Below are 25797 nucleotides of genomic sequence, written 5' to 3' on the forward strand. Positions count from 1 at the left end.
TGGGGGCGTGGCTAGCGCTCCCCAAACTGTCCAACTGCCTCACCTACACCATCAGGCTCGGCTATGCGATTCAGTTTGCACAATCTCCTCCTCGCTATACGATGTAAGGTGGCAATGCCCCGGTCCTGTTTGCGGAAATCGACACCCTACTGGCGAAGGGTGCCGTTGAGATCATGCCTCCAGTACCGAAGAGGGGGGTGTGGCCAGATAGATCTGTTTGCCTCCCACGACTCCCCCCATTGCCGCTGGTACTATTCGCTAACCGAGGGGACCCTCTGCACGGATCCAATAGTGCACAGCTGGCCGCGGGGCCCATGCAAATATGCGTTTCCCCCAGTGAGCCTTCTCGCTCCTGTGCAAGATCAGGGAGGACACCCACTCCCTTCAGGGACCAGATGGTGAACCTGCAAGTGCTGCCCTTGAAGGAGGCAGACCCAGCCGCGGCATTGCTCTGTCCAGTAGGTGCCCTTTGCGCTTACGTAGACAGGACACGGTGCTTCAGGACCTCAGACCAGCTCTTTGTCTGTTACGGAGGGAAGAAGAAAGGGAAGGCTCTCTCCAAGCATAGGTTGTCTCACTGAATAGTGGTGCCATTGTCTTGGCTTACCAGGTTCAGGGCTTGCCATGCCCCCTTGGGGTCAAAGCACACTCCACAAGGAGAGTAGCTGCCTATTGGGCTTTAGCGCATGGCTCCTCGCTGACAGACATCTGTAGAGCTGCAGACTGGGCAACACCAAACACATTCGCCAGGCTGTATAATCTGCGAGTGGAGCCTGTGTCCTCTCCTATACTTGCGCCAGATTGCCAGTGACTGGACACGCGCTGGTGTCTTCGCTTGCTGTGGCATTCCAATCCACGGACTGGATACAAGCGCATATTAACTCAGGTGAGGCCCTGAGTTCCTCCAGCACTGTTGATGCCGGCACCAAGACCCTCGCCACCCCTGGGGTTGAAAAACATTTCCACCTGCGGCTGGATACTCCAGGTTCTTCTGTATGCAGCTCATATGTGGGTCATACATGTATTCCTAAGGCCTCCATATGGGTAGGCACTGTGATTGCATTTCTTCAAGTGGGATATGTCTCCCAGTGTACATTGGTAGTTGAGCAGGCCCCTCGTCATATTAAACGAGGCAGGGTGCACAGGTCAGTCCAGGATGCTGGAAGACAGCGCTGTAGTGTTATTAGACTGGGACCCCCATTTCGTCAGTACTGAAGTAACTCGTGAGTACTGTGAGTGTACTGACTGAAAGGGAACATCTTGGTTATGTATGTAACCCTCATTCCCTGTAGGAAGGGAACGGAGACATTACGTCCCCATGCCACATCCGCTGTACTTCTGGTATGGCCTCAGCTCGGCCTCAGCTCCACAGCAGGTAACATAAATGCATGACTGTAATGCAATGCCGTTTATACCCATGCAGTGGGACAGAGTTGCATTATGCATATTCCGTAGACCCATGACATTTTCATGTCATTCGATCGTTTTGATTGAGATTGAAGGCAGCTGGCTTTCTAAGCGAAACCCCCATTTCATCACTACTGACATAACGTCTCCGTTCCCTTCCTTCAGGGAACGAGGGTTACATAAGTAACTGAGACGTTTTCTACGTTTTTAAAAGGTTTATTAAAATCATTAAACGGTCATAAAAATGTTCTGACAGTTATTTTTGAATATAATTCTTCTCCAGCTCTGCAGTCTTATGTTTCATCCAAATGTTCTCAAGTTCTCTGTGTCAAAAATGTCAAAATCTATCAAGTTCTCTATGTCAAAATCTGTTGCTTGTGGAAGGCAGCACGTAATTGTATCCCTGCTGCTAATGTTTCTGACTGTGGAGTAGTGTTGGTCATGTTACTTTAAAAAAGTAATTAGTTAACATAACTAGTTACTTCTTACAAATAGTAACTGAGTTACATCATTATAAAAGTAACTAATTACCATGAAAAGTAACCTTACCTAAGCCAATCATGACTTATCATCAGCTGTGGAGTCAGAGTCAGAGTCCTGGGCTTGGCTGCGCTCTGAGCTGAGTGCTGCTGTCTGCTCGACCTTGAGTGCCTGTTTGCATCAGTGTTAGCTGCGGGCTGATTTGATCTGTGGCCGATCACATTTGGGGATTTCTCACCCACATTCAACACATTTAGGGAGTAAGTTACTGCTTATTTCTCTATACTCATTTTGGCCTGTTTAGGGGCACTAGATTCATAAGACTCACCAGCTGTATGATGAGGAGGTGTCCATGACGAAGCTCAGTTGGGTGTTCAGTCTGGTTTGGAAGTCCTGCAAGTGACTTTGTTTCAAGAACTGCAATCCTTTGTAGAAGTCTGTGGCAGATTGTGCAGCAGGTAGATTCTTCAGACAGAAGAGGCATTTTCTTATCCTTTTGGATGTAGACAGCTGTTGGTGCGAGGCTGGACGGATAAAAATTCCCCTTTTTGTAGTTTTCCAGAAACAAAAGTTTCTAATTTTAGCGTTGATGACAAGCTTTATCGTTTGAGAACTGTGCTGATTTGCTGTAGTTAAAGTAAGGAGATCAAATATATAAAGCGATAGATCAAAGTGCAGAGCAGTAAGCAAGAATGTCTGAACGGTAGCTAAGCCGGAAGCAGAGTGAAATTAAAGCAAAAAAATATTCAGTTTCATTGAAAGAGTTAACCAGGACCAGTGCTAGGTAAAGTCAAGTCACCCCTATTTATACAGCACTCTTTACAACAGAGATTATTTCAAAGCATCAGTGATAGTGAATTCAGTTGACGTTATATCTGACCTTAACCCTAACCTAACCCATATCTCTAGCAGCTAGACATTGTCAGGTTGTAAATAAGACAACCTCTGTAATGCAAAGCCCTTCATGTTGCGGTTGTTGTTATTTTGGCAAATGCCTACCAACACAACATCATTGAGCATATCACAAAAGTCTCTGCGGTAGAAATGTATCCCAAAATCTTTTCCAAAATCTAACTGTGGCAAGGGGGGCGTGGTTCAGCGAGGTCTGCAGCGGGAGAGAGAGCCGCGGGACGAGCGGTAAGTGAGTGGGTTGGACGCAGATTAATAACACCTGTCTCTTGTTCCAGTAATGGGCGCGGAGAGGGTATAAAACACCGGTGGAACCGGAGACCAGGGAGAGAGAGAGACCGGACGGTTGATGCCACACACACCCAGAGACTGAGTTACCGGAAGCCGGAAGTGCCGACCCGGAAGTGATCGTTGTTCATGAGAATCCACACCGTTGTGTGTGTTACTTTGAGTTTGAGTTTGAAAATAAAGAAAAGCATCAACCGTCCAGCCGACCCCCGTGTCCTCTTCCTTCCTTACACTCACGAACTTGTTACACTGGTGTCGAAACCCGGGAAGGAAGCAGGACAGCGCCGCCGCCATGCAAACGCCCTCCGCCTCGCCGTTTGCGGACATCATCACCTCCTTCGCGGCCCTCCACCAGGATCAACATCAGGCTATGCTGGACCTTAGGGCGGACCAAGAGCGCCGCTTCGCGGCCATCGTCCAAGGCCAGCAAGAGGATCGCGAGAGGTTCCGGAGCTGGATCGACCGGGAGGTTCGCGCCGAGGCCGCCGGGCTGGCCAGCGCACCAGTCCACGTGCCCCTGCATAAGATGGGGCCACAGGACGACCCGGAGGCCTTCATTGATCTGTTTCAGAAGGCCGCGGAGGCCAGCGGGTGGCCCCGGGCACAGTGGCCGGTGCGCCTCATACCACTACTCTCGGAAGAAGCCCAGGCAGCCGCCCAACAACTGCCGGTGGCGAACCTCCTGGAGTATGAAGACCTGAAGAGGGCCATTATTCAGCGGGTCGGCCGGACCCCGGAACAACATCGCCAAAGATTCTGCTCATTGGAATGGGGCGAGGCCGGCCGACCCTTCGCGATGGCCCAACAGCTCCGGGACTCGTGCCGCAAATGGCTCCTGGCCGGTGGAAGCGACGTGGACCACATCGTCTGTCTGGTGGTACTGGAGCAATTCATCGCTCGGCTACCGAAGAAGACTGCCGAGTGGGTCCAGTGCCACCGGCCCACGTCGCTGACGACGGCCATCAACCTGGCGGAGGACCACCTGGTGGCGTGTCCGGGGGTCGGCGAACCCCTACTAACCTCTCCCTCTCTCTCTCCCCCCTCTGTCTCTCCCTCTCGCCCTGTCCCTCTCCCTAGGTCCCGCCCTCCGGGCCCTCCTCGCATTCCCCCCAGAGGCCGGGGTGGAATTGGCCCTGGGCACTTCGGGAGTTCGAGGGCCCCGCCCAGGGGGGTGGGGCTGCTGGGGTCGGGTGGGGATAATGGGTCCGGTTCCGCAGGGGCGGCGGGTAGGCCTGGGCTGGCCTGCTGGCGGTGTGGCGACCCGGAGCATTTTGTGGACCGATGTCCGATGATGGACGTCGGGACAATGATCCGGGGCCCAGACTTCCAGCGGACCACCCCCGATCAAGCAGGAGAGTACCAAATTCCTGTGAGTATCAAGGGGGGTACATATCAGGCCTTGGTGGATTCAGGATGTAACCAAACCTCGATCCATCAAAGCCTGATGCAGCCTGGGGCATTGGATACAGGCCGCGTGGTTAAGGTGCGGTGTGTGCACGGGGATGTGGTGGAGTATCCGCTGGTCCCAATCACGATACAGTTTAGGGGAGAAAAGCATAGGGCTGAGGTGGCGGTTAGTCCACACCTCCGGCATCCGCTAATTCTGGGGACGAATTGGCCCGCCTTTCCGGCTTTATTGGGGTTGTTATGTGCGGATGCCGCTTGGGAGAAAAAGGCTAGGATCGGGGCGGCGCGAGTGCAGCTTGGCGAGACTGACACGGGACCCTTGGGGACAGCTTCAGAGGAACCGAGCGGGATCGAGAGACTGATTCTCTCGGACCGCAATGACTTCCCTCTGGAGCAGTCACAAGATGAGACCCTAAAAAATGCCTTTCAACAGGTCCGCTCTATCGACGGCCAGTCTCTTCAACCCGCCTTGCCCGTCTTGTATCCTTATTTTGCCATAATTAAGGATCGGTTGTATCGAGTGACCCAAGACACTCAGACAAAGGTAGATACAACCCAATTATTAGTACCAAAGAGCCGCCAGGAAATGCTTTTCCAGGCGGCTCACTCTAACCCGATGGCGGGCCACCTGGGACAGGCGGCCACACTGAATCGCCTAATGACCCGATTTTTTTGGCCAGGCATTCATGACAACGTGCGCAGGTGGTGCGCGTCTTGTCCTGAATGTCAGTTGGTGAATCCACTGGCCGCCCCAAAAGCGCCGTTGCGCCCACTTCCATTAATGCAGGTCCCCTTCGAGAGAATTGCGATGGACCTCATCGGGCCATTAGAGCGATCCGCACGCAGCCATCGTTTTGCGTTAGTCATCGTGGACTACGCAACACGATATCCGGAAGCAGTGGCCCTCCGCAACATCTCCGCGAAGAGTGTTGCGGACGCACTGTTTCGACTAATCTCCCAGGTGGGGATTCCGAAAGAGATCCTCACTGATCAAGGCACGGCGTTTATGTCACGTACGTTAAGCGAACTATACGGATTATTGGGCATTAAGTCCATTCGAACAAGCGTCTATCACCCACAAACGGACGACTTGGTCGAACGGTTTAATCGCACACTTAAATCCATGATCTGTAAGTTCATACAGGAAGACGCCAAAAATTGGGATCGGTGGTTAGAACCCCTCTTATTTGCCGTGCGGGAGGTCCCCCAAGCCTCCACTGGGTTTTCCCCCTTCGAGCTTCTCTACGGGTGCCAGCCACGGGGGGTGCTGGACGTCCTGCGAGAAACTTGGGAGGAGGGACCTTCTTTGGCGAAAAATGAAATTCAATATGTGCTGGACTTGCGAACAAAACTCCACACCTTGGGGCGGCTATCTAGGGAGAATTTGTTACAAGCCCAGGACCGCCAGAGCCGGTCATATAACAGGGGTACGAAGCTACGCAAATTCACACCGGGAGAGAAAGTGCTCGTATTACTCCCTACGTCGAGCTCTAAATTAATGTCAAAGTGGCAGGGCCCGTTTGAGGTCGCACGACAGATCGGAGACCTCGATTATGAAGTGATACGATCCGATAGGAAGTGGGCACGTAAAATATACCACCTCAACTTGCTTAAAAAATGGAATGAGGTGGAATCAGTGTTGTTGGCAACGGTGATCGGGGGAGAGGATGATCTCGGGCCAGAGGCGAGCATCAAAGCACAATCGGTCGCGCTGGCCCCTGGTGGAGATCATCTCTCACCGTCCCAACTCACTGATTTATCAAAATTACAGGAGTTCGCCGACGTGTTCTCGTCCCTACCGGGACGTACTGACTTAATTCAGCACCATATCGAGACCGAGCCGGGCGTGGTAGTTCGCAGCCGGCCGTATCGCTTGCCTGAACACAAGAAAAAGGTGGTTCAGGAGGAATTACGGGCAATGCTCGATATGGGGGTAATAGAGGAGTCCAACAGTGACTGGGCGAGCCCGATAGTTTTGGTCCCTAAGACCGACGGCTCGGTCAGGTTTTGTGTGGACTATCGCAAGGTGAATGCAGTGTCGAATTTCGACGCTTATCCAATGCCGCGGGTTGACGAGTTGCTTGATCGGCTGGGCACGGCTCGATTTTATTCGACACTGGACTTAACAAAGGGCTATTGGCAGATCCCCTTGTCTCCATTGTCCAAAGAAAAGACAGCTTTCACCACGCCGTTTGGATTGCACCAATTTGTCACGCTTCCTTTCGGTTTGTTCGGGGCACCCGCTACCTTCCAGTGCCTCATGGACAGGATTTTGCGTCCCCATGCCGCATATGCTGCTGCCTACCTGGATGATATCGTGATTTACAGTCACGATTGGCAGCGGCATATGCAGCATGTCAGGGCGGTCTTGAGGTCGCTGAGGGGAGCGGGGCTCACGGCCAATCCGAAGAAGTGTGCGATTGGAAGTAAGGTATCTGGGCTTCCACTTGGGTCATGGACAGGTGCGTCCCCAAATTGATAAGACCGCCGCGATTGCAGAAGAAGTGGTCTTTTGATTTTGGTCTTTTGAAGACCAAAAAGGAGGTAAGGCAGTTCTTGGGGCTGGCGGGATATTATAGACCGTTTATACCAAATTATTCGGACCTCACCAGCCCTTTGACTGACCTTACTAGAAAGGGGCTACCAGATACGGTCCAGTGGACAGAGCCATGCCAGCAGGCTTTCACACAAGTTAAGGCTGCTCTATGTGGCGGACAGCTTTTACACTCCCCTGACTTTTCTCTCCCTTTCTTGTTGCAGACTGACGCGTCGGACAGGGGGCTGGGCGCAGTCCTGGCCCAGGAGGTGGAGGGGGGAGAGCGGCCGGTGCTGTACATTAGCCGCAAGCTCTCAAAGAGAGAGACTAAGTACAGCACCATCGAAAAGGAGTGCCTTGCCATCAGGTGGGCCGTTCTCACCCTCCGCTACAACCTTCTGGGGCGGGAGTTCACCCTCTGTTCGGACCACGCGCCTCTCCAATGGCTCCACCGCATGAAGGATACCAACGCGCGGATCACCCGTTGGTATCTAGCTCTTCAGCCGTTTAAGTTCCAGGTGGTCCACAGGCCGGGTGCTCAGATGGCTGTGGCCGACTTCCTCTCCAGAAATGGGGGGGGGGGGGGGGGGGGGGGGCTGCAGGCCGGACGGCTCCCCGGCCTGAGTCGGGCGGTGGGGGTATGTGGCAAGGGGGGCGTGGTTCAGCGAGGTCTGCAGCGGGAGAGAGAGCCGCGGGACGAGCGGTAAGTGAGTGGGTTGGACGCAGATTAATAACACCTGTCTCTTGTTCCAGTAATGGGTGCGGAGAGCGGAGAGGGTATAAAACACCGGTGGAACCGGAGACCAGGGAGAGAGAGAGACCGGACGGTTGATGCCACACACACCCAGAGACTGAGTTACCGGAAGCCGGAAGTGCCGACCCGGAAATGATCGTTGTTCATGAGAATCCACACCGTTGTGTGTGTTACTTTGAGTTTGAGTTTGAAAATAAAGAAAAGCATCAACCGTCCAGCCGACCCCCGTGTCCTCTTCCTTCCTTACACTCACGAACTTGTTACACTAACTTTGACCAAGCTGACTGTGTGATTGGTACATTTACCATGTTTGTGAATTGGCAAGTTTTATCACACAACTGAAAAAGCAAAAACTAAAGATAAATAAATTGTGTTGCATTAAATTAATAAAAATTGAGCAGACATGCTACAGCCATTGCCAACATTATTTGAGCTATTTTTAGAGGTGCATTCAGTATTTCTTTACATTAAAATATTTAGCATAAAAACAGAAGAATGTACATTTAGAAATCTGTTTAAAGTGATGTACACAACACTGTATATTTATTCTGAAGCTGTCAGATTGGAGACACTTACGTTTGTAGGAAAGGATGGCACACATCAGCAATGTTCTGTTTGTGGGAGGAGAAAGAAAAATAAATCAGAACATTGAGTCCCATTATCAGCATTAGTTAATATATTTGCTATCATAAATCAGCCATCAGAAAAACATATATTTATTAATATACATTCATTGATATGAATACACTGTAAAAAAAAATGTTGGTTTTTGTTGGTTTAACTTAAAAAAGTAAGTAACCTGGTTCCCTTAAAATTTTGAGTTTATTGAAATTAAAAAATTTAATTTGATATAATGAAGGAAATTTGTTTAATAAATAGAAACTCAAAATATTATTGTATCTGAACCACATTAAAAATGTGATAAATCATGAAAATAGCACAATTTGGCATTTTTCACTGCATCATCAGAAATAAAACACACACAATTACCCAATATGCTTACAAAATCTTCTAATAATATTTTAATAAAGGTTGTCGAATCTCAAAAAAATTTAATTGTATTAACTCAAAATTTTAATTTCAATGAACTAAAAATTAAGGCAACCAGGTAACTTTTTTTCTAAATAATTTTTTACAGTGTAGTTGTTGATTTGTTACAGTGTGTGTTAATAGATAATGTGTAAATTTTTAAATTAATATTAACATTAATAGTAGCGGCATTGTTCAATGTTAGTTCATGTTAAATAATGTAGTTAGCTGATCTTAAAAAAAAAGAAAAATGTTTCCCACAAAATAAATGTAAACGATTGGATCATTATGTGCCCAGCGAGAACTCCATTTCACAATGATTAAGTTATTACCAAATATATAATCTGACAAGAGCACTCAAATATATTCTAATGTTCCAAAAATATCCCATATAAACGCCTATTCTACATCTAAAACTCAGGTTTAATCCAAATACTACTAGAAATTCAGAATGAAGAACATATACCCAAATCTGTCCTCAAAGACAAATCCTGAAAAATTACTACAGATACATTCTCTTCTCATGTATAAGAAAATCCATAAAAAACTGTGGAACCAATTTTACAACATTACTTCTCGCTCTAAAGATGTAACTCTTGCTTGTGAATTCTTCTAAGGAAAGCAGTTGAACAAGAAATCATCCAAAGAGAATGTCAGTATTACAAATGCAAATAATATATAATTTTAAAATAAATATTACCTGGCCAGTTGAGCTGTGTCCCAGTACTGTATGTCAATGCAAGAACAGCACGCCTGCAAACCAACTGTTGAATAAAAGCATCTGCTAAATTAATACATAGAAATAAACACTAATGTAAAGTCTTTCTTTATACTGACCAAACTAAATCAATATATTATAATTAATAACCAAAGATTAAATTAATCAACAGCTTCCTACAATATTCTTATGAAAATGGGTGTCCGAGATGGAGTTGATTAAAGCGAATGACCATCTGATATCAAACCTTTCAACTTGACACCACAATAATGCTTGTAATCTTTGCTGACAAATGGCAAAGCACTAATGTCATAGCTGACCGACCAGCTATATTTGTGGAAAGCCCTAATATGACCACCCTTAGGTAAAGATGCCTTTAATTGAGCACATGTCCCCTTCTCATGAGGTGTCAACACCTTAGAATTTATTCCACAACCTCCTGCCATCATTTCAAAGAAACTAGGAAAGCCTGTAGGACACATTAAATTGTCCTTGCAAGGCAAAGCAAAAAGACATGGGCGGGATCCAAAGCACACGGCACACCCTAAGACACATCACCCTGGAGAGCTTTGTAGAAATCAGAATACAACACTGACTCTCTCACTTAGAACAAACCGACCAATTCTTAAAACTCTTAATTGTCTTGAACGTGAAGACATATCAGAGTCACTGAGGCACAACAAGTGCGGTAAATATAAAACATCTAGACCTAAATCTGGAGAATCAGTCATGCCACATCATTATATACTATATCGTCATTTCGCCCAGCTCTAAAACTTTCTCTATGGTAAAGTACAAAGTCATTATAGACATAACAGTAAAACTGATTTGAAATTATGTGTAGTGTGAAAAGTGCTGTAATATGACTACGACTCTGAGATCAACAGCATTTGATCACAAATTAACAGACACCTGAAGCCCAATAGACTAACACAGCACATTAGTAGAGTGTAAAACTGAAATAACAAGCTGGAAAATAGCAGAGAGATGAGAGAGGACAAATTAAATGCATAGCCAAAAATAAACCTGGCATTTACAAACCTGATTCCAAAAAAGTTGGGACACTGTACTAATTGTGAATAAAAACAGAATGCAATGATGGGGGAGTTTTGAATTTCAATACTTTATTCAGAATACAACAGAGATGACATATCAAATGTTTAAACTGAGAAAAACAATTTTAAGGGGGAATAAGTTTATTATAAATGCCATGGCATCAACACATCTCAAAAAAGTTGTGACAAAGCCATGTTTACCACTGTGTGGCATTCCCTCTTCTTACAGTCACACTTTAGACATTATTCTAACTATACTGTACGTAGCTTTGCTATGACGTGCCAACTAACTCGCGTCAGAGTATCGTTAGACTGTTCTTAATACACTACATTGCCAAAAGTATTGGGACACCCCTCCAAATCACGCATGCTGAGGGTCACAGTGCGCAGAAGTCACCAACTTTCTACAGTCAATAGTTACAGATCTCCAAACTTCTGTGGCCTTCAGATGAGCTCAAGAACAGCATAGAGAGCTTCATGGAATGGGTTTCCATGGCCGACCAGCTCATCCAAGCCTTACATCACCAAGAGCAATGCAACGCGTGGGATGCAGTGGAGTAAATCGGGGTTGAGCTTGGCCCCTTAGTTCCAGTTAAAAGAGCTCTTAATGCTTCAGCATACCAAGACATTTTGGGCAATTTCATGCCTCCAACTTTGTGGGAACAGTTTGGGGATGGCCCCTTCCTGTTTCAACCCTACTGTGCACCAGTGCACAAAGCATTGGACCATAAAGACATGGATGAGCGAGATTATTGTGGAGAAACTGACCTGAGTCAAGAAGTCGATAGAACTCGATAGAAAACCTTTGAGATTAATTAGAGCGGAGACTGCGAGGCCTTCTCGTCCAACATCAGTGCCTAACCTCATGAATGCGCTTCTAGAAGAATGACCAAAAATTCCCATAAACGCACTCCTATACCTCATGAAAAGCCTTCCCAGAAGAGTTAAAGCTGTTATAGCTCAAGGGGTGGGCCAACTCTATATTAAATCCTACGGATTAAGAATGGGATGGCATTAAAGTTCATACGCATGTAAAGGCAGATGTCCCAAAATATTTGACAATTTAGTGTATCTACTAACACTTTATTTTGATGTTCCCCCAACAGACATGCTACTAAAGTAAAACGGAAATACTGAAGAAACTTTGCAAGTACAACCCTAAAACCTATTCCTAACCTTACAGTCTACTAACAGTCTAAAGAGTTAATGTATTAAACGTTAATGTAGTTGAAAAGATACGTATAGCTGGTAGAACAATGAAACTGACTAGTCTCATATATTTTCATGGTTTGGTCTGAACAGTGTTATTCTGTCAGATCTCATCCAGCTTTCAGCATATCAGTGTCATCATATGAATAAGTTCACAGAACGACAACTGTTGTGCCCTAATTTGCTGTTTTGTCATATGAAAAGCTTTTCAGGATTCTGGGAACCGTATCCCAGTGATATCTGAGAGCTTCTCTATGGCTAAACTGGGATCTACTGTAGTGCCAAGACACTTAAGATTATGCCCAACATAAGACCCAAACAATGTCTGAACTTCAGTAAACGATACCCTTCAAATAACAACCCTTTCTAAAGGTTAAGGTGCTTGATCACAAGTGACGCCTATAAATACATCAAGTGTAATTTTGAATCACTATATTAGTGGCTTGTTTCAAATATTTAATTAATCTAGTGTCAATTCACCTCATCTTTCTGAAGGGTTCACTGCCATTATCTTAATCCCATTATCTGTTCTTCAAAAACAATCTTCATTAAACAAAACTAAAACTAAAGTTATACTGGACAGTTAATTACATCATATTGATAATATATGTTGTTGGTGTCGGGATATTGATGAATTTGACAATCAGACACAAAAATTCCAGTTGAAACGGAGCTATAAATACGTGACCAAATACAGTGAGTGCATTTTGCTGAGTGAACAGTATTCTGCCTATATAAGAAGCTGCTTCAGGCTCCTTCAAGAACGGACTGGAACTCAAAGGTGGGTGAGTTGTTCATCATGCTCTCCTTCTACTATTAACCTAATATCACATTCTTGTGTTCAGCGGTTTAGAGATTGAATGGCTAAATCTGATGCATGGTAATCAGTTTGCAGATTTAAGAGTTTAGAGTCTGGCAACGCTCTGTTGAACATGTTTTTGACATCTATTCAAACTCAAGTTTTTTGCCTTTCTCATAGCATCTCCTACCTCAGACACATTCTCTCTGGACAGGACAGCAGGTATTATGATTGTGATTAATAAACAAAATATATGCATACTTATAATCATTGGTTTTTATTTTAGAAGCAAAGAAAATAAGAGATCCCATTACAGTTGGTTGAATAGAGTACCTAAACTTTTTAAGTGTTGAACTTGAGTAAAGAGTGTTGCTCATGATAATTAAAATGGCTTTAGAACACAGAAGCTCAAAAAAACTCACATAGAGCAGCATCCTTGCATCCACATTTATTTGAATTCATATGTTTTACTCCACTTGCATTTGCTTCATATTTAGAAGTAATGGAAGTATTAATCCCTCTGCACATTCTCTCCTCATCACTTCTCACAGTAAACCACAATTATGGGAGATGGTGAAATGGAGTGCTTCGGCCCGGCGGCCATTTTCCTCCGGAAGCCGGAAAGAGAGAGAATAGAGGCTCAGAACACCCCCTTTGATGCCAAAACGGCTTTCTTCGTGACAGTGCAGGACGAGATGTACCTTAAGGGGGTTCTTGTTAGTAGAGAGGGTGGAAAAGCTACTGTCAAAACTCTGTGTGGGAAAGTAAGTAGAATTAGAAACTGTGTTGATCTTCTGTAAAACAGTTGCAGATTATGCTGTAGACTGAACAACTACATGCCAGGTAAAATAAATATTGCATTTATGGTAAATGTCTCATTCATGTTGAAAACTTTATAGACAGTCACTGTAAAAGAAGATGAAATCTTCCCCATGAATCCCCCCAAGTTTGACAAAATTGAGGACATGGCCATGATGACCCACCTCAATGAGCCTACTGTGCTGTATAACCTCAAAGAGCGTTACGCAGCATGGATGATCTACGTAAGTCTCAGCAAACCATATTTATTCCTGGGATGGGGCGGCAGCATTGTTAAACTGGACTATCTATCTCTGTTTCAGACCTACTCTGGTTTGTTCTGCGTCACTGTCAATCCCTACAAGTGGCTCCCAGTCTACGATTCAGTCGTTGTGAATGGATACAGAGGCAAAAAGAGGGTTGAAGCCCCGCCTCACATCTTCTCCATCTCTGACAACGCCTACCAGTTCATGCTCACTGGTAAGTGGGCATATAAATTGTCAATCCGTTTTGCAATCCAATAAACTTGCTCTAAATTTGAGCCAGTTTCTATTTTACTTAACACACCAACAATTTCTTTATTTATTGGACTCATTTAATGTAATAAATCTCCCATGAGTAATTCATGTATGGTGTGCATTTAGTTACATATGTGATGTACAAAAAAAAACGCAAAGAATAATCTGTTTAGCTGTTTCACATAAAATAACACTAAATGTGTTTCAGACAGGGAGAATCAGTCTATCCTGATTACGTAAGTAGGCTATGATAATTATAGTTTTGTATAAGAATCATCATGTGAATGCTAACACTGTTCAAGCTATTGAGATAAGGCAGTTTAACACCTGGCTTTTCTGCTGGACAATGCTGGTAATGTGGTCTTGCAAAAGCATACGAGTCGTTCTTGTTGGCATGTGCTGGGAAAGACAGGATAACTAAAGTAACAGAAAGGTGTGGAGAAAAGCCGCTTACTGACAGTGCATGTATATGAGGTGAAGACCACACTGCCTGCATAATGCAGGTGCATGCAGGTTTCATGCCCAAAGCAGCTTTCTGGTTTGCATGTAAATGTAGTGTCTGACATTTATGGATTTTAAAGAAGCACTTACATAAAATCAAACATATTGCAGAATTTATAATATTCTGAAATATGTTATTTTCTATCTTAACATGTCCACTCCATGTCCAGTGGAGAATCTGGTGCAGGAAAGACTGTCAACACCAAACGTGTCATCCAGTACTTTGCAACAATCGCTGTGGCTGGCGGAAAGAAGACAGAACAAGTCGCTGGCAAGATGCAGGTGACAAAACATTCAAATATCATTCAAAAAACAGCTAAATAATTATTCTACATGATGAAATTACTTGACTACTCACCAGGGGTCACTAGAGGATCAAATCATTGCAGCCAACCCTCTGCTGGAGGCTTATGGAAATGCCAAGACTGTGAGGAATGACAACTCCTCTCGTTTTGTAAGTTGAAATTAATTGTACAGACTCAGTTAACATTCCAAAGCTGAGCAATTCTGGGAAAACTGTTCTAAATATTTCAATCTGCTTAGGGTAAATTCATCAGGATTCACTTTGGGACCACTGGAAAACTGGCCTCAGCTGATATTGAAACTTGTGAGTAACATTATTTAAAGCTACAATTTAAATGTTTAATATGGATGCAAACTTTTTTCTTTTCTTTCTTTTTTTTTTTTTTTTTTTTTTGAAGATCTGCTGGAAAAGTCAAGAGTAACATTCCAGCTGTCTGCTGAGAGGAGCTACCACATCTTCTACCAGCTCATGACCGGACACAAGCCGGAGCTGCTCGGTGAGAAATCGACAGTATTGTGCATTTCATTTATAACCATATTTGAGAACGCTGTTAACATGATGCACATCAACTCTTTACAGAGGCCCTGCTCATCACCACCAACCCTTACGACTATCCAATGATCAGCCAGGGTGAAATCACTGTCAAGAGTATCAATGATGTGGAGGAGTTCATTGCCACAGATGTGTGTGGACAGCTACAGTATTAGTAGTAGCAGTAACTGAAGATTGCATGACATACAATATGAAATACCCTTCTCTATGACTCAAATAACTTGGTGTGATTAACTTGGTCATTGTATTACAGACTGCCATTGACATTCTGGGCTTCACTGCTGATGAGAAAATCAGCATCTATAAGCTGACAGGATCTGTGATGCATCATGGGGGCATGAAGTTCAAACAGAAGCAGAGAGAGGAGCAGGCCGAGCCTGATGGCACCGAAGGTAAGACTACTAGCACATGCTATTAACAGTCAAAACATTCACTTCATTAGAGACAATAATGCATAAAACTGTTCTTCCTTAGTGGCCGATAAAATCGCCTACCTCATGGGCATCAACTCCGCCGACATGCTGAAAGCTCTGTGTTACCCCAGAGTGAAGGTCGGAAATGAGATGGTGACCAAAGGCCAGACAGTACCACAGGTGATTAATAATCTCATCGAATAAAGTTAGAATTGTCTCTCAGACATTCATAGATGTCTTGAGAAGTAAAATTTTAATGATATGATCCATACTGACCTTTGAATATCTCAGGTGAACAACGCTGTCTCTGCGCTCTGCAAGTCTGTCTATGAGAAAATGTTCTTGTGGATGGTCGTCCGTATCAATGAGATGTTGGACACAAAGCAGCCTAGGCAGTTCTTCATTGGTGTGCTGGACATCGCTGGATTTGAGATCTTTGATGTGAGTGTCAGCTATCAAAGTCTCTGTAACAATCAGGATATAAAACATAATAGACTATAGTAAGAACTTGCCCCTGTTTAATTATCAGTTCAACAGCTTGGAGCAGCTTTGCATCAACTTCACAAATGAGAAACTCCAACAGTTCTTCAACCACCACATGTTTGTTCTGGAGCAAGAGGAGTACAAGAAAGAAGGTATTGAATGGGAGTTCATCGACTTTGGTATGGACTTGGCTGCCTGCATTGAGCTCATTGAGAAGGTAAGAAACATTCAGCAAATTTAAATGATTTATCATATTGTGCCTGTTCTTGAGCCCGAATATACCTTCATCAGCCAATGGGCATCTTCTCCATCCTTGAAGAGGAGTGCATGTTCCCCAAGGCTACAGACACAAGCTTCAAAAACAAGCTGCATGATCAGCATCTGGGCAAATGTCCAGCTTTCCAGAAGCCCAAGCCTGCCAAAGGTAAGGCTGAGGCCCACTTCTCTCTGGTGCACTACGCCGGCACTGTGGACTACAACATTAATGGCTGGTTGGACAAGAACAAGGATCCACTGAACGACTCTGTTGTGCAACTCTACCAAAAGTCATCGCTCAAAGTGCTGGCCTTCCTGTATGCCGCTCATGCAGGTGCTGAAGGTACGACCATCTGCATTTCCTCTATTCCTTTTTTAAGATGTAATTAGTTATTATCCGATAGTGATTTATTGAAGGGGTTAATGGAAAGCAACCCAATATCAACAAAGACCATTTTTTATTGACATAAACAGCTGAGGGAGGCGGAAAGAAAGGAAAGAAGAAGGGTGGTTCCTTCCAGACTGTCTCTGCACTTTTTAGGGTAAACAGATTCTCTCTTTCAATGAAGGAGGTGAACTTTTTGTCCAATAATTACTAAACTAATGATAAACGTTTCCACAGGAGAACTTGGGTAAGCTGATGACTAACCTGAGGAGCACTCACCCTCACTTTGTGCGCTGCTTGATTCCTAATGAGTCCAAAACTCCAGGTAAACTTAATCCCTGAAGACTCAAAAGTTTTGAAAATATCTCTGGAACCTTAAGAACATTTTCATTGCAGGTCTGATGGAGAACTTCCTGGTTATCCACCAGCTCAGGTGTAATGGTGTGCTGGAGGGCATCAGAATCTGCAGGAAGGGTTTCCCCAGCAGAATCCTCTATGGTGACTTCAAGCAGAGGTAAAGACACCTTTGGAGCCACTGAATTAGAGATGATGCACCACCTAATCTTCACTTATTCACTTCATTCCTTTGGATGAGATGTTAAACCGAGGTCCTGACTCTCTGTGGTCATTTAAAATCCCATGGCACTTCTCGTAAAGAGTAGGGGTGTAACACCAGTGTCCTGGCCAAATTCCCTCCATTGGCCCTTCCAAATCATGGCCTCCTAATAATCCCCATCCCCTGAATTGGCTCTATCACCCTCTCTCCTCTCCACCTTTCACTGGTTTGTGTTGAGCGCACTGGCGTCGTTGTACTGTGGCTGCCATCGCATCATCCAAGTGGAGCTGCCCACTGGTGGTGGTTGAGGAGAGACCCCTGACATGAGTGTAAAGCGCTTTGAGTGTACAGTAGTACATATGAAAGCGCTCTATAAATGCCTCATTTAATCATTCATTCACAAGTTTATGACTATATTTTGGACTTCTCAAGAACATGACTCTTCTCTGACTGTCCTCTAGATACAAAGTATTAAACGCTAGTGTCATCCCTGAGGGACAGTTCATTGACAACAAAAAAGCTTCAGAGAAACTCTTGGGCTCTATTGATGTTGACCACACCCAATACAAGTTTGGGCACACCAAGGTTAGATCAACAACAAATGGCTAAGCTAAAATCTGCAATAGAGGAGAATGGATTCCATAATATACCAGTAACACCATTATATGTTCTTGTAGGTGTTCTTCAAAGCTGGTCTCTTGGGTACTCTTGAGGAGATGAGAGATGAAAAACTAGCAACGCTGGTTACCATGACTCAGGCTTTGTGCCGTGGATATGTCATGAGGAAAGAGTTTGTCAAAATGATGGAAAGGAGGTATGAATGAACTTACAAACCTGTTTGAAGTTTTTTGAAGTTTTATTTATATAGCGCCTTTCCCAAGCTCAAGGTCACTTTACATAGTATTAGACAATACATTTGCATAAAATTACATTAGCATATTCACATACACAATACAAGAACAGGTCTTCTTTAGCCACTTTATCCAAAATATAATTTGAATAGATAGGTCTTAAGCTGGGTCTTGAAGCTAGAAAGTGATGGATAAATTATGCAACGATAGGGGAAGCAAATTCCATAATTTTGGTGCATTGATTTTAAATGTCCTACCACAAACAGTGGACAACCTAAAACGAAGAGGGGACAAAAGACCAAGCTCAGATGATCTGAGGGACCGGGCAGGAGAGTAGGTAGTAAGTCACAGATATGGAGGTGCGAGATCGTTTAATGCCTTAAATGTTAGAAGAAGTACCCTAAAATGAATATGTGATGCCACAGGTAGCCAGTGAAGATTACACAGTAAAGGAGTTGTGAGCAGAGTTCTGAACATATTGTAACCTAGCAATACGTTTTTTAGGAAGACCTAGAAACAGAGCATTGCAAAAGATTGATAATGACTAACTTACTGATTGCAATTTACACAGAGAAGCAATTTATTCCATCCAATACAACATCCGCTCATTCATGAATGTGAAACACTGGCCATGGATGAAGCTCTACTTCAAGATCAAGCCTCTTCTAAAGAGTGCAGAGACTGAGAAAGAAATGGCAGCCATGAAGGAGAACTATGAGAAAATGAAGGAGGATCTAAAAAAGGCATTAGCTAAAAAGAAAGAGCTTGAGGAGAAAATGGTATCAATTATTCAGGAGAAAAACGACCTTCAACTGCAAGTAGCATCTGTGAGTATTTCAGCTCTTATTGATCCTAATATGGATACTACAGTTATGAACATAAGCCATTAAACTAAATCCATCTCCATGAACAGGAAAGTGAAAACCTCTCTGATGCTGAGGAGAGATGTGAAGGTCTCATCAAGAGCAAGATCCAGCTTGAGGCAAAACTCAAAGAGACAAGCGAGAGACTGGAGGATGAGGAGGAAATCAATGCTGAACTGACTGCCAAGAAGAGGAAACTGGAGGATGAATGCTCTGAACTGAAGAAAGACATTGATGACCTGGAGCTCACCTTGGCCAAAGTGGAGAAGGAGAAACATGCAACAGAAAATAAGGTCAATAATCTTTTCACATGTTCTTCACACTGCTGATTGTTCAGGATCTTGAGAATGAAACCAGTGAACAATGTTTCCATTTAGGTTAAAAACCTGACAGAGGAGATGGCCTCTCAGGATGAGAGCATTGCCAAGCTGACCAAAGAGAAGAAAGCCCTCCAAGAGGCACACCAGCAGACTCTTGATGACCTTCAGGCAGAGGAAGACAAAGTCAATACTCTGACTAAATCTAAGACAAAGCTTGAGCAGCAAGTGGATGATGTAAGAAGTTTGGCACAACAATAAGAGCATAAATCAATGGGAAATTAATTGTGTGTCTTTTTAACAGACTTAAATGCTCTGTTTTCTGTAACAATAGCTTGAGGGCTCACTGGAGCAAGAGAAGAAGCTCCGTATGGACCTTGAGAGAGCCAAGAGGAAGCTTGAGGGTGACCTGAAACTAGCCCAGGAGTCCATAATGGACCTGGAGAATGACAAACAGCAATCAGATGAGAAGATCAAAAAGTGAGTGGACATCAGTTTTTACACAATTACATAAAGATAGTGTTTTGCATATTTTACAAAAAAATACTATTAATACAGGAAAGACTTCGAGATTAGTCAGTTTCTCAGCAAGATTGAGGATGAACAGTCTTTGGGAGCACAGCTTCAGAAGAAGATCAAAGAACTTCAGGTAACACTAACCCTAATCTTTTCTCTGTATTAAATGAAATAGATGCGCAGCTGGGAAAACCCAGGTCACCAATATCACTAGGTAATTATTTTATTTATTTAGGCCCGTATTGAGGAGCTGGAAGAGGAAATCGAGGCTGAGCGAGCTGCTCGTGCTAAAGTGGAGAAGCAGAGAGCGGATCTCTCCAGGGAACTTGAGGAGATCAGTGAGAGGCTTGAGGAAGCTGGTGGTGCCACTGCTGCCCAGATTGAGATGAACAAGAAGCGTGAAGCCGAATTCCAGAAGTTGCGTCGTGATCTGGAAGAGTCCACCTTGCAGCATGAAGCTACGGCCGCAGCTCTGCGAAAGAAGCAGGCAGATACTGTTGCTGAGCTCGGAGAACAAATCGACAACCTCCAGCGAGTCAAGCAGAAGCTGGAGAAGGAGAAGAGTGAATACAAGATGGAGATTGATGACTTGACGAGCAACATGGAGGCTGTGGCCAAAGCAAAGGTAATGTCACTAGAGGATTATTAAATATAAAACCATCTCTACAAACATTTGGATAGTAATAATAAAAATAATATTTATTTTATATAGCACCTTTAAAAGTTGCTTTCTCTGAGCTTTAAAAGCAAACATAACAGAGAAAACAACACATTTTAAATACAAAAAAAAGTCAAGTCAAGTTTATTTTTAAAGCGCTTTTACAATGATGATTGTTTCAAAGCAGCTTCACAGTGTTAAACAGGAAGATATTGCAACAAAATTTGATTTGGCTGTACAGTCGTTCTGGAGAAAACAGTAATGTAATCCAGCTCATTTCAATTTATCATATAGCAACAATTTGGTTACATCAGTAATAAAGTTGATACCGTTAATTTAGTAATTAATTTGCTTTGGATATTTAGTGGATAATTTTAGTTGAAATGTTAGTGTCCCCAACTGAGCAGGCCAAGCCAAAGGCGACAGTGGCAAGGAACCAAAACTCCATCAGGGCATGATGTGGAAAAATAAATCTTGGGAGAAACCAGACTCAGTTCTCCTCTGGCTTATTAACGCACAGTGTATGATTATTATTCTGGCAACCTTACAGCTCAGAAATCATATTAGATCAGAATATTCAAAAGCTCAGGGTTTCATGCAAGAGATGGGTTTATTAAGGCTGATGCATCGATTATACAAAAATATTAATATTTAAAGGATTAGAGTCATCGATTTTTCTGTCATCGTGCAAAAACAGTTTTATTGAGGATATTTATAAAATAGAAGGTTTTGAGAAGGGATTTAAAAGTCACTTATGTATTCGCTTCCCTGATGCCAGTCGGGAGAGAATTCCAAAGCTTAAGAGCATAAGAAAAAAGAGTTCTATTACCCCTAGAACGAAGCCATATCTTGGTAACAGCCAAGAGACCACTCTGAGAGGAATGCAAATTATGACATGGTGTGTAAGGCATTAATAGATCAGTCGAAGTACTGAGGAGCCAGATTATGCAAAACAATATATGCTAACATAAGGTTTTTAAAATATTGAACTTTGTCAATTGACGATTGTAACAAGGTTCTTAGATGGGAAGGAAGGAGGCAGGAACCCGCGAACATTCAACAAACTTTAATTAAATAAATAACCAAAACAAAAGTAACACACACACAACAAAACGTAAACAAAACATAACATAAAATCCAGGCCTGGTCCTCTCTCGTCTTCCACTGCCTTCGCTCCTCCTTTTATGCTCCCGTCACTCCGCCGTGAGACGAGACCGATGTGGTACGCAGCTGGCACTTATTAGCACTCGTCACCGCCCCGCTCTCACGGTCCCTCGCCCCGCTGCTTGCCACAAGGATTTAGATACTCCTGCAAGAAGACCATTAGAGTAGTCAACACATGAAAAGACTAAAGAGTTTTATCAACCTCTGAGCAACACAGGATTTAAACATGCAATATTTCTGAGTTGAAAAAGGATATAACTTTGAATCTCTTTAGGCTAATTTAGAGAAGATGTGCCGTACCATGGAAGATCAGCTGAGTGAAATCAAATCCAAGAGTGATGAAAATATCCGTCAGCTGAATGACATGAATGCACAACGTGCAAGACTTCAGACTGAAAATGGTAAGACAGAGTTAGGTACATGTGCAAAAATGTAAAAGTTTTCAAAGTTTGTATGTTATTATATTTCATGGTAATATCTGTAACCTATTTTCAAGGTGAATTTAGTCGGCAACTGGAAGAGAAAGAGGCACTTGTTTCACAACTAACTAGAGGAAAACAGGCTTATACACAGCAAATTGAGGAACTCAAAAGACATATTGAGGAAGAAGTCAAGGTGGAGTTATACATAATTAATTAGCTTTTTATAATGTAAACAATTGTATAGATGATAACTCAAAATGTTCTGCCTGATAGGCCAAGAACGCTCTGGCCCATGCGGTTCAGTCTGCCCGCCATGACTCTGATTTGCTCAGAGAGCAGTATGAGGAAGAGCAGGAGGCCAAAGCTGAACTCCAGCGTGGAATGTCTAAGGCCAACAGTGAAGTGGCTCAGTGGAGAACCAAATATGAGACTGATGCCATCCAGCGCACTGAGGAGCTCGAGGAATCCAAGTAAATACATCAATACGTTCCATACATTTAACATTAAAAATATTAGCAAGATTTCGTAATTTCATTTCATTTTCCTCAGGAAAAAGCTGGCCCAGCGTCTGCAAGATGCTGAAGAATCCATTGAGGCGGTGAACTCAAAGTGTGCCTCTCTGGAAAAGACCAAACAGAGACTGCAGGGTGAAGTAGAGGATCTCATGATTGATGTGGAGAGGGCAAATGCATTGGCAGCCAACCTTGACAAGAAGCAGAGAAACTTTGACAAGGTGAGAAAGACATGGATAACCTGTAAAGCTAAAACTTGAATTATGGACTTTACCAATTAACAATGACTACATTTCTTTCATTATCAGGTGCTAGCAGAGTGGAAACAGAAGTATGAGGAAAGTCAGGCTGAACTAGAAGGCGCTCAGAAAGAAGCTCGTTCTCTCAGCACTGAGCTTTTCAAAATGAAGAACTCCTATGAGGAAGCTCTTGACCACCTCGAGACCCTGAAGAGGGAGAACAAGAATCTGCAACGTAATGCAATTTTTTTTTTTTGCTACACAAGGACTAAAAAAATAGACAGAATATAACAGAAAATCTTACACTTATGATTTTTAAACCCTTTTAGAGGAGATTTCTGACCTCACTGAGCAGCTTGGGGAGACTGGAAAGAGCATTCATGAGTTAGAGAAAGCCAAGAAGACAGTGGAGTCTGAGAAATCAGAGATACAGACTGCACTGGAAGAAGCTGAGGTGACATTCCTATGAAACAAACATCATTAATCCATTCCTTTAAATAATAGTATAACATTAAATAAGGATTGGTTCTAAATTATTTAGAAAATCTTAATGTCTGCTACTTAAACCTTTACAAATGTACTGCCATCCCGCTAGGCATTACAGTATATTGTGTCAAATTTAAAAAGTAAGTCAATTGTTTCCTCTTGCCCTTGTAGGGAACCCTGGAGCATGAAGAGTCCAAGATTCTGCGTGTGCAGCTGGAGCTAAACCAGGTGAAGAGTGAGATTGACAGGAAGCTTTCTGAGAAGGATGAGGAGATAGAACAGATCAAGAGGAACAGCCAAAGAGTAATCGACTCCATGCAAAGCACTCTGGACGCTGAGGTCAGGAGCAGAAATGATGCCCTGAGAGTCAAAAAGAAGATGGAGGGAGATCTGAATGAGATGGAGATCCAGCTGAGCCATGCCAACCGCCAGGCTGCCGAGGCACAGAAACAGCTCAGGAACGTCCAAGGCCAACTCAAGGTATCTTTCTGTTGAACATGGAATTGCAATAAATACTGAATGTTGGACTAAATGAATATGACACATGAATTAACCAAATGAAGAGAGCTAACGAAGAAAGAATGTTGCCACAGGATGCCCAACTGCACCTTGATGACGCTCTCAGAGGACAGGAGGACATGAAGGAGCAGGTGGCCATGGTGGAGCGCAGGAATAACCTGATGCAAGCAGAGATTGAGGAGCTTAGAGCTGCACTGGAGCAAACAGAGAGAGGCCGTAAAGTGGCAGAGCAAGAGCTGGTGGATGCCAGCGAGCGTGTGGGACTGCTACACTCACAAGTACAAAAAATTTACTACATGCATTTAACAAATTCAGGACACACAATAAACTTTTATATAAATGTACACTAAACAAACAGCTTACATCCCACAGAATACAAGTCTTATTAACACCAAGAAGAAGCTTGAGACTGATCTGGTCCAAGTTCAAGGTGAGGTGGAAGATTCAGTCCAGGAGGCCAGAAATGCAGAGGAGAAGGCCAAGAAGGCCATCACTGATGTGAGTGTTGAAATTCTGCTTCTCTACTCTAAATTAAACAGTTATTTGCATTCTGTTTAGGTGCATGTGATAAAAAATTGAACAGTCATGAAAGTTGTTTCTATATATATTGGTTAGTTATTTTTTTTAATCATGGCTTTTTTTCAATTTCAGGCTGCCATGATGGCTGAGGAGCTAAAGAAGGAGCAGGACACTAGTTCTCATCTGGAGAGGATGAAGAAGAACCTGGAGGTGACTGTCAAGGACCTGCAGCACCGTCTGGATGAGGCTGAAAGTCTTGCCATGAAGGGTGGAAAGAAACAGCTCCAGAAACTGGAGTCCAGGGTAAATTTGAGTGTTCAGGAGCTTAACTAAGCACATTCTTAGGTGTTCTGGTAATAGCAGAGATTTGACAGGCAAAACTATTAATCTCTACTGAAGGTGCGTGAGTTAGAGTCTGAAGTTGAAGCCGAGCAGAGACGTGGTGCAGACGCTGTGAAAGGAGTGCGCAAATACGAGAGGAGAGTGAAGGAGCTCACCTACCAGGTAAAACTACAGAGGAATTAGAAATGTTCCACCTTTTACAACATACAATTTAACTAAGACCATGGCCATTATTTACACCCAAAGACTGAGGAAGACAAGAAGAACGTTACCCGACTGCAGGATCTGGTAGACAAGCTGCAGCTGAAAGTGAAGGCCTACAAGCGCCAGGCTGAAGAAGCTGTAAGTCTAATATCAAATGTCTTGAGCATGAAGTTTTAATATTGACAAAAACCATTAGCACCATGAATGCACTGCTATGAATTGGGTTGGATATCTTGTGTAATCATAAACAGGAAGAGCAGGCCAACACTCACCTGTCCAGGTACAGGAAGGTGCAGCATGAGATGGAGGAGGCTCAGGAGCGTGCTGACATCGCAGAGTCCCAGGTCAACAAGCTGAGGGCCAAGAGCCGTGATGTCGGGAAGGTATTATACAATTTTTGTGTGCAAAATGGGTAGGGGGATTAATCGTAATATACACTGCTAAATATAAATACATTTCTGGGGGGGGGGGGAACATGCAACTTCATTTTTGCTCCTTTTTTTTTACTGAAGAGCAAGGATGAAGAATGAAGATGAGACATCACACCACATCTACAAGCAAGCATATAATATGACTTGTACTTTGTCTTACATGTCCATTAAATTTTCTTAAGGCTCTCTGACTCTCTGTCTATGTTTTTGTAGGACGGTATATCATAGCACCAATGTCAAGATCACAGGTGAAATTCTCAGATAGTCCATGGACAAATAAAAAAATAATTCATAGCCTTGAATGCAATGTAAGTTACTTGGGAAAGTATCTACCAAACGTACAGATGTGTACATACTTTTACAGAAATATCTCATTTTAAAGTTTAGCTATATTACAA

The 25797-nt window shown here is 43.6% G+C and overlaps 1 protein-coding gene across 1 annotated transcript in view; it reads left to right on the plus strand.

The window, feature by feature from the left end:
* LOC137040771 (uncharacterized) overlaps positions 1-25585 on the plus strand; it is a 46301-nt gene extending 20716 nt beyond the window's left edge. The window contains 44 exon segments of the mRNA XM_067416543.1: positions 362-458; positions 611-753; positions 801-985; positions 1293-1375; positions 3440-4069; positions 4162-4255; positions 13162-13355; positions 13491-13634; positions 13713-13869; positions 14116-14143; positions 14579-14690; positions 14770-14862; positions 14952-15015; positions 15110-15208; positions 15292-15395; positions 15518-15656; positions 15739-15857; positions 15969-16118; positions 16207-16377; positions 16452-16758; positions 16890-16957; positions 17038-17125; positions 17197-17314; positions 17818-17941; positions 18034-18170; positions 18779-19034; positions 19121-19363; positions 19448-19624; positions 19722-19867; positions 19946-20036; positions 20139-20528; positions 22000-22126; positions 22222-22340; positions 22421-22617; positions 22697-22880; positions 22968-23133; positions 23228-23352; positions 23556-23864; positions 23978-24181; positions 24276-24401; positions 24555-24725; positions 24822-25106; positions 25220-25351; positions 25481-25585. Of these exon segments, the coding sequence (XP_067272644.1) occupies positions 362-458; positions 611-753; positions 801-985; positions 1293-1375; positions 3440-4069; positions 4162-4255; positions 13162-13355; positions 13491-13634; positions 13713-13869; positions 14116-14143; positions 14579-14690; positions 14770-14862; positions 14952-15015; positions 15110-15208; positions 15292-15395; positions 15518-15656; positions 15739-15857; positions 15969-16118; positions 16207-16377; positions 16452-16758; positions 16890-16957; positions 17038-17125; positions 17197-17314; positions 17818-17941; positions 18034-18170; positions 18779-19034; positions 19121-19363; positions 19448-19624; positions 19722-19867; positions 19946-20036; positions 20139-20528; positions 22000-22126; positions 22222-22340; positions 22421-22617; positions 22697-22880; positions 22968-23133; positions 23228-23352; positions 23556-23864; positions 23978-24181; positions 24276-24401; positions 24555-24725; positions 24822-25106; positions 25220-25351; positions 25481-25498 (7114 nt within the window). The 3' untranslated portion in view covers positions 25499-25585.
* The last annotated feature ends 212 nt before the right edge of the window (positions 25586-25797 follow it).

This window comes from Pseudorasbora parva, chromosome 14 (genome assembly GCF_024679245.1).
Source record: "Pseudorasbora parva isolate DD20220531a chromosome 14, ASM2467924v1, whole genome shotgun sequence".
Taxonomy (NCBI): domain Eukaryota; kingdom Metazoa; phylum Chordata; class Actinopteri; order Cypriniformes; family Gobionidae; genus Pseudorasbora; species Pseudorasbora parva.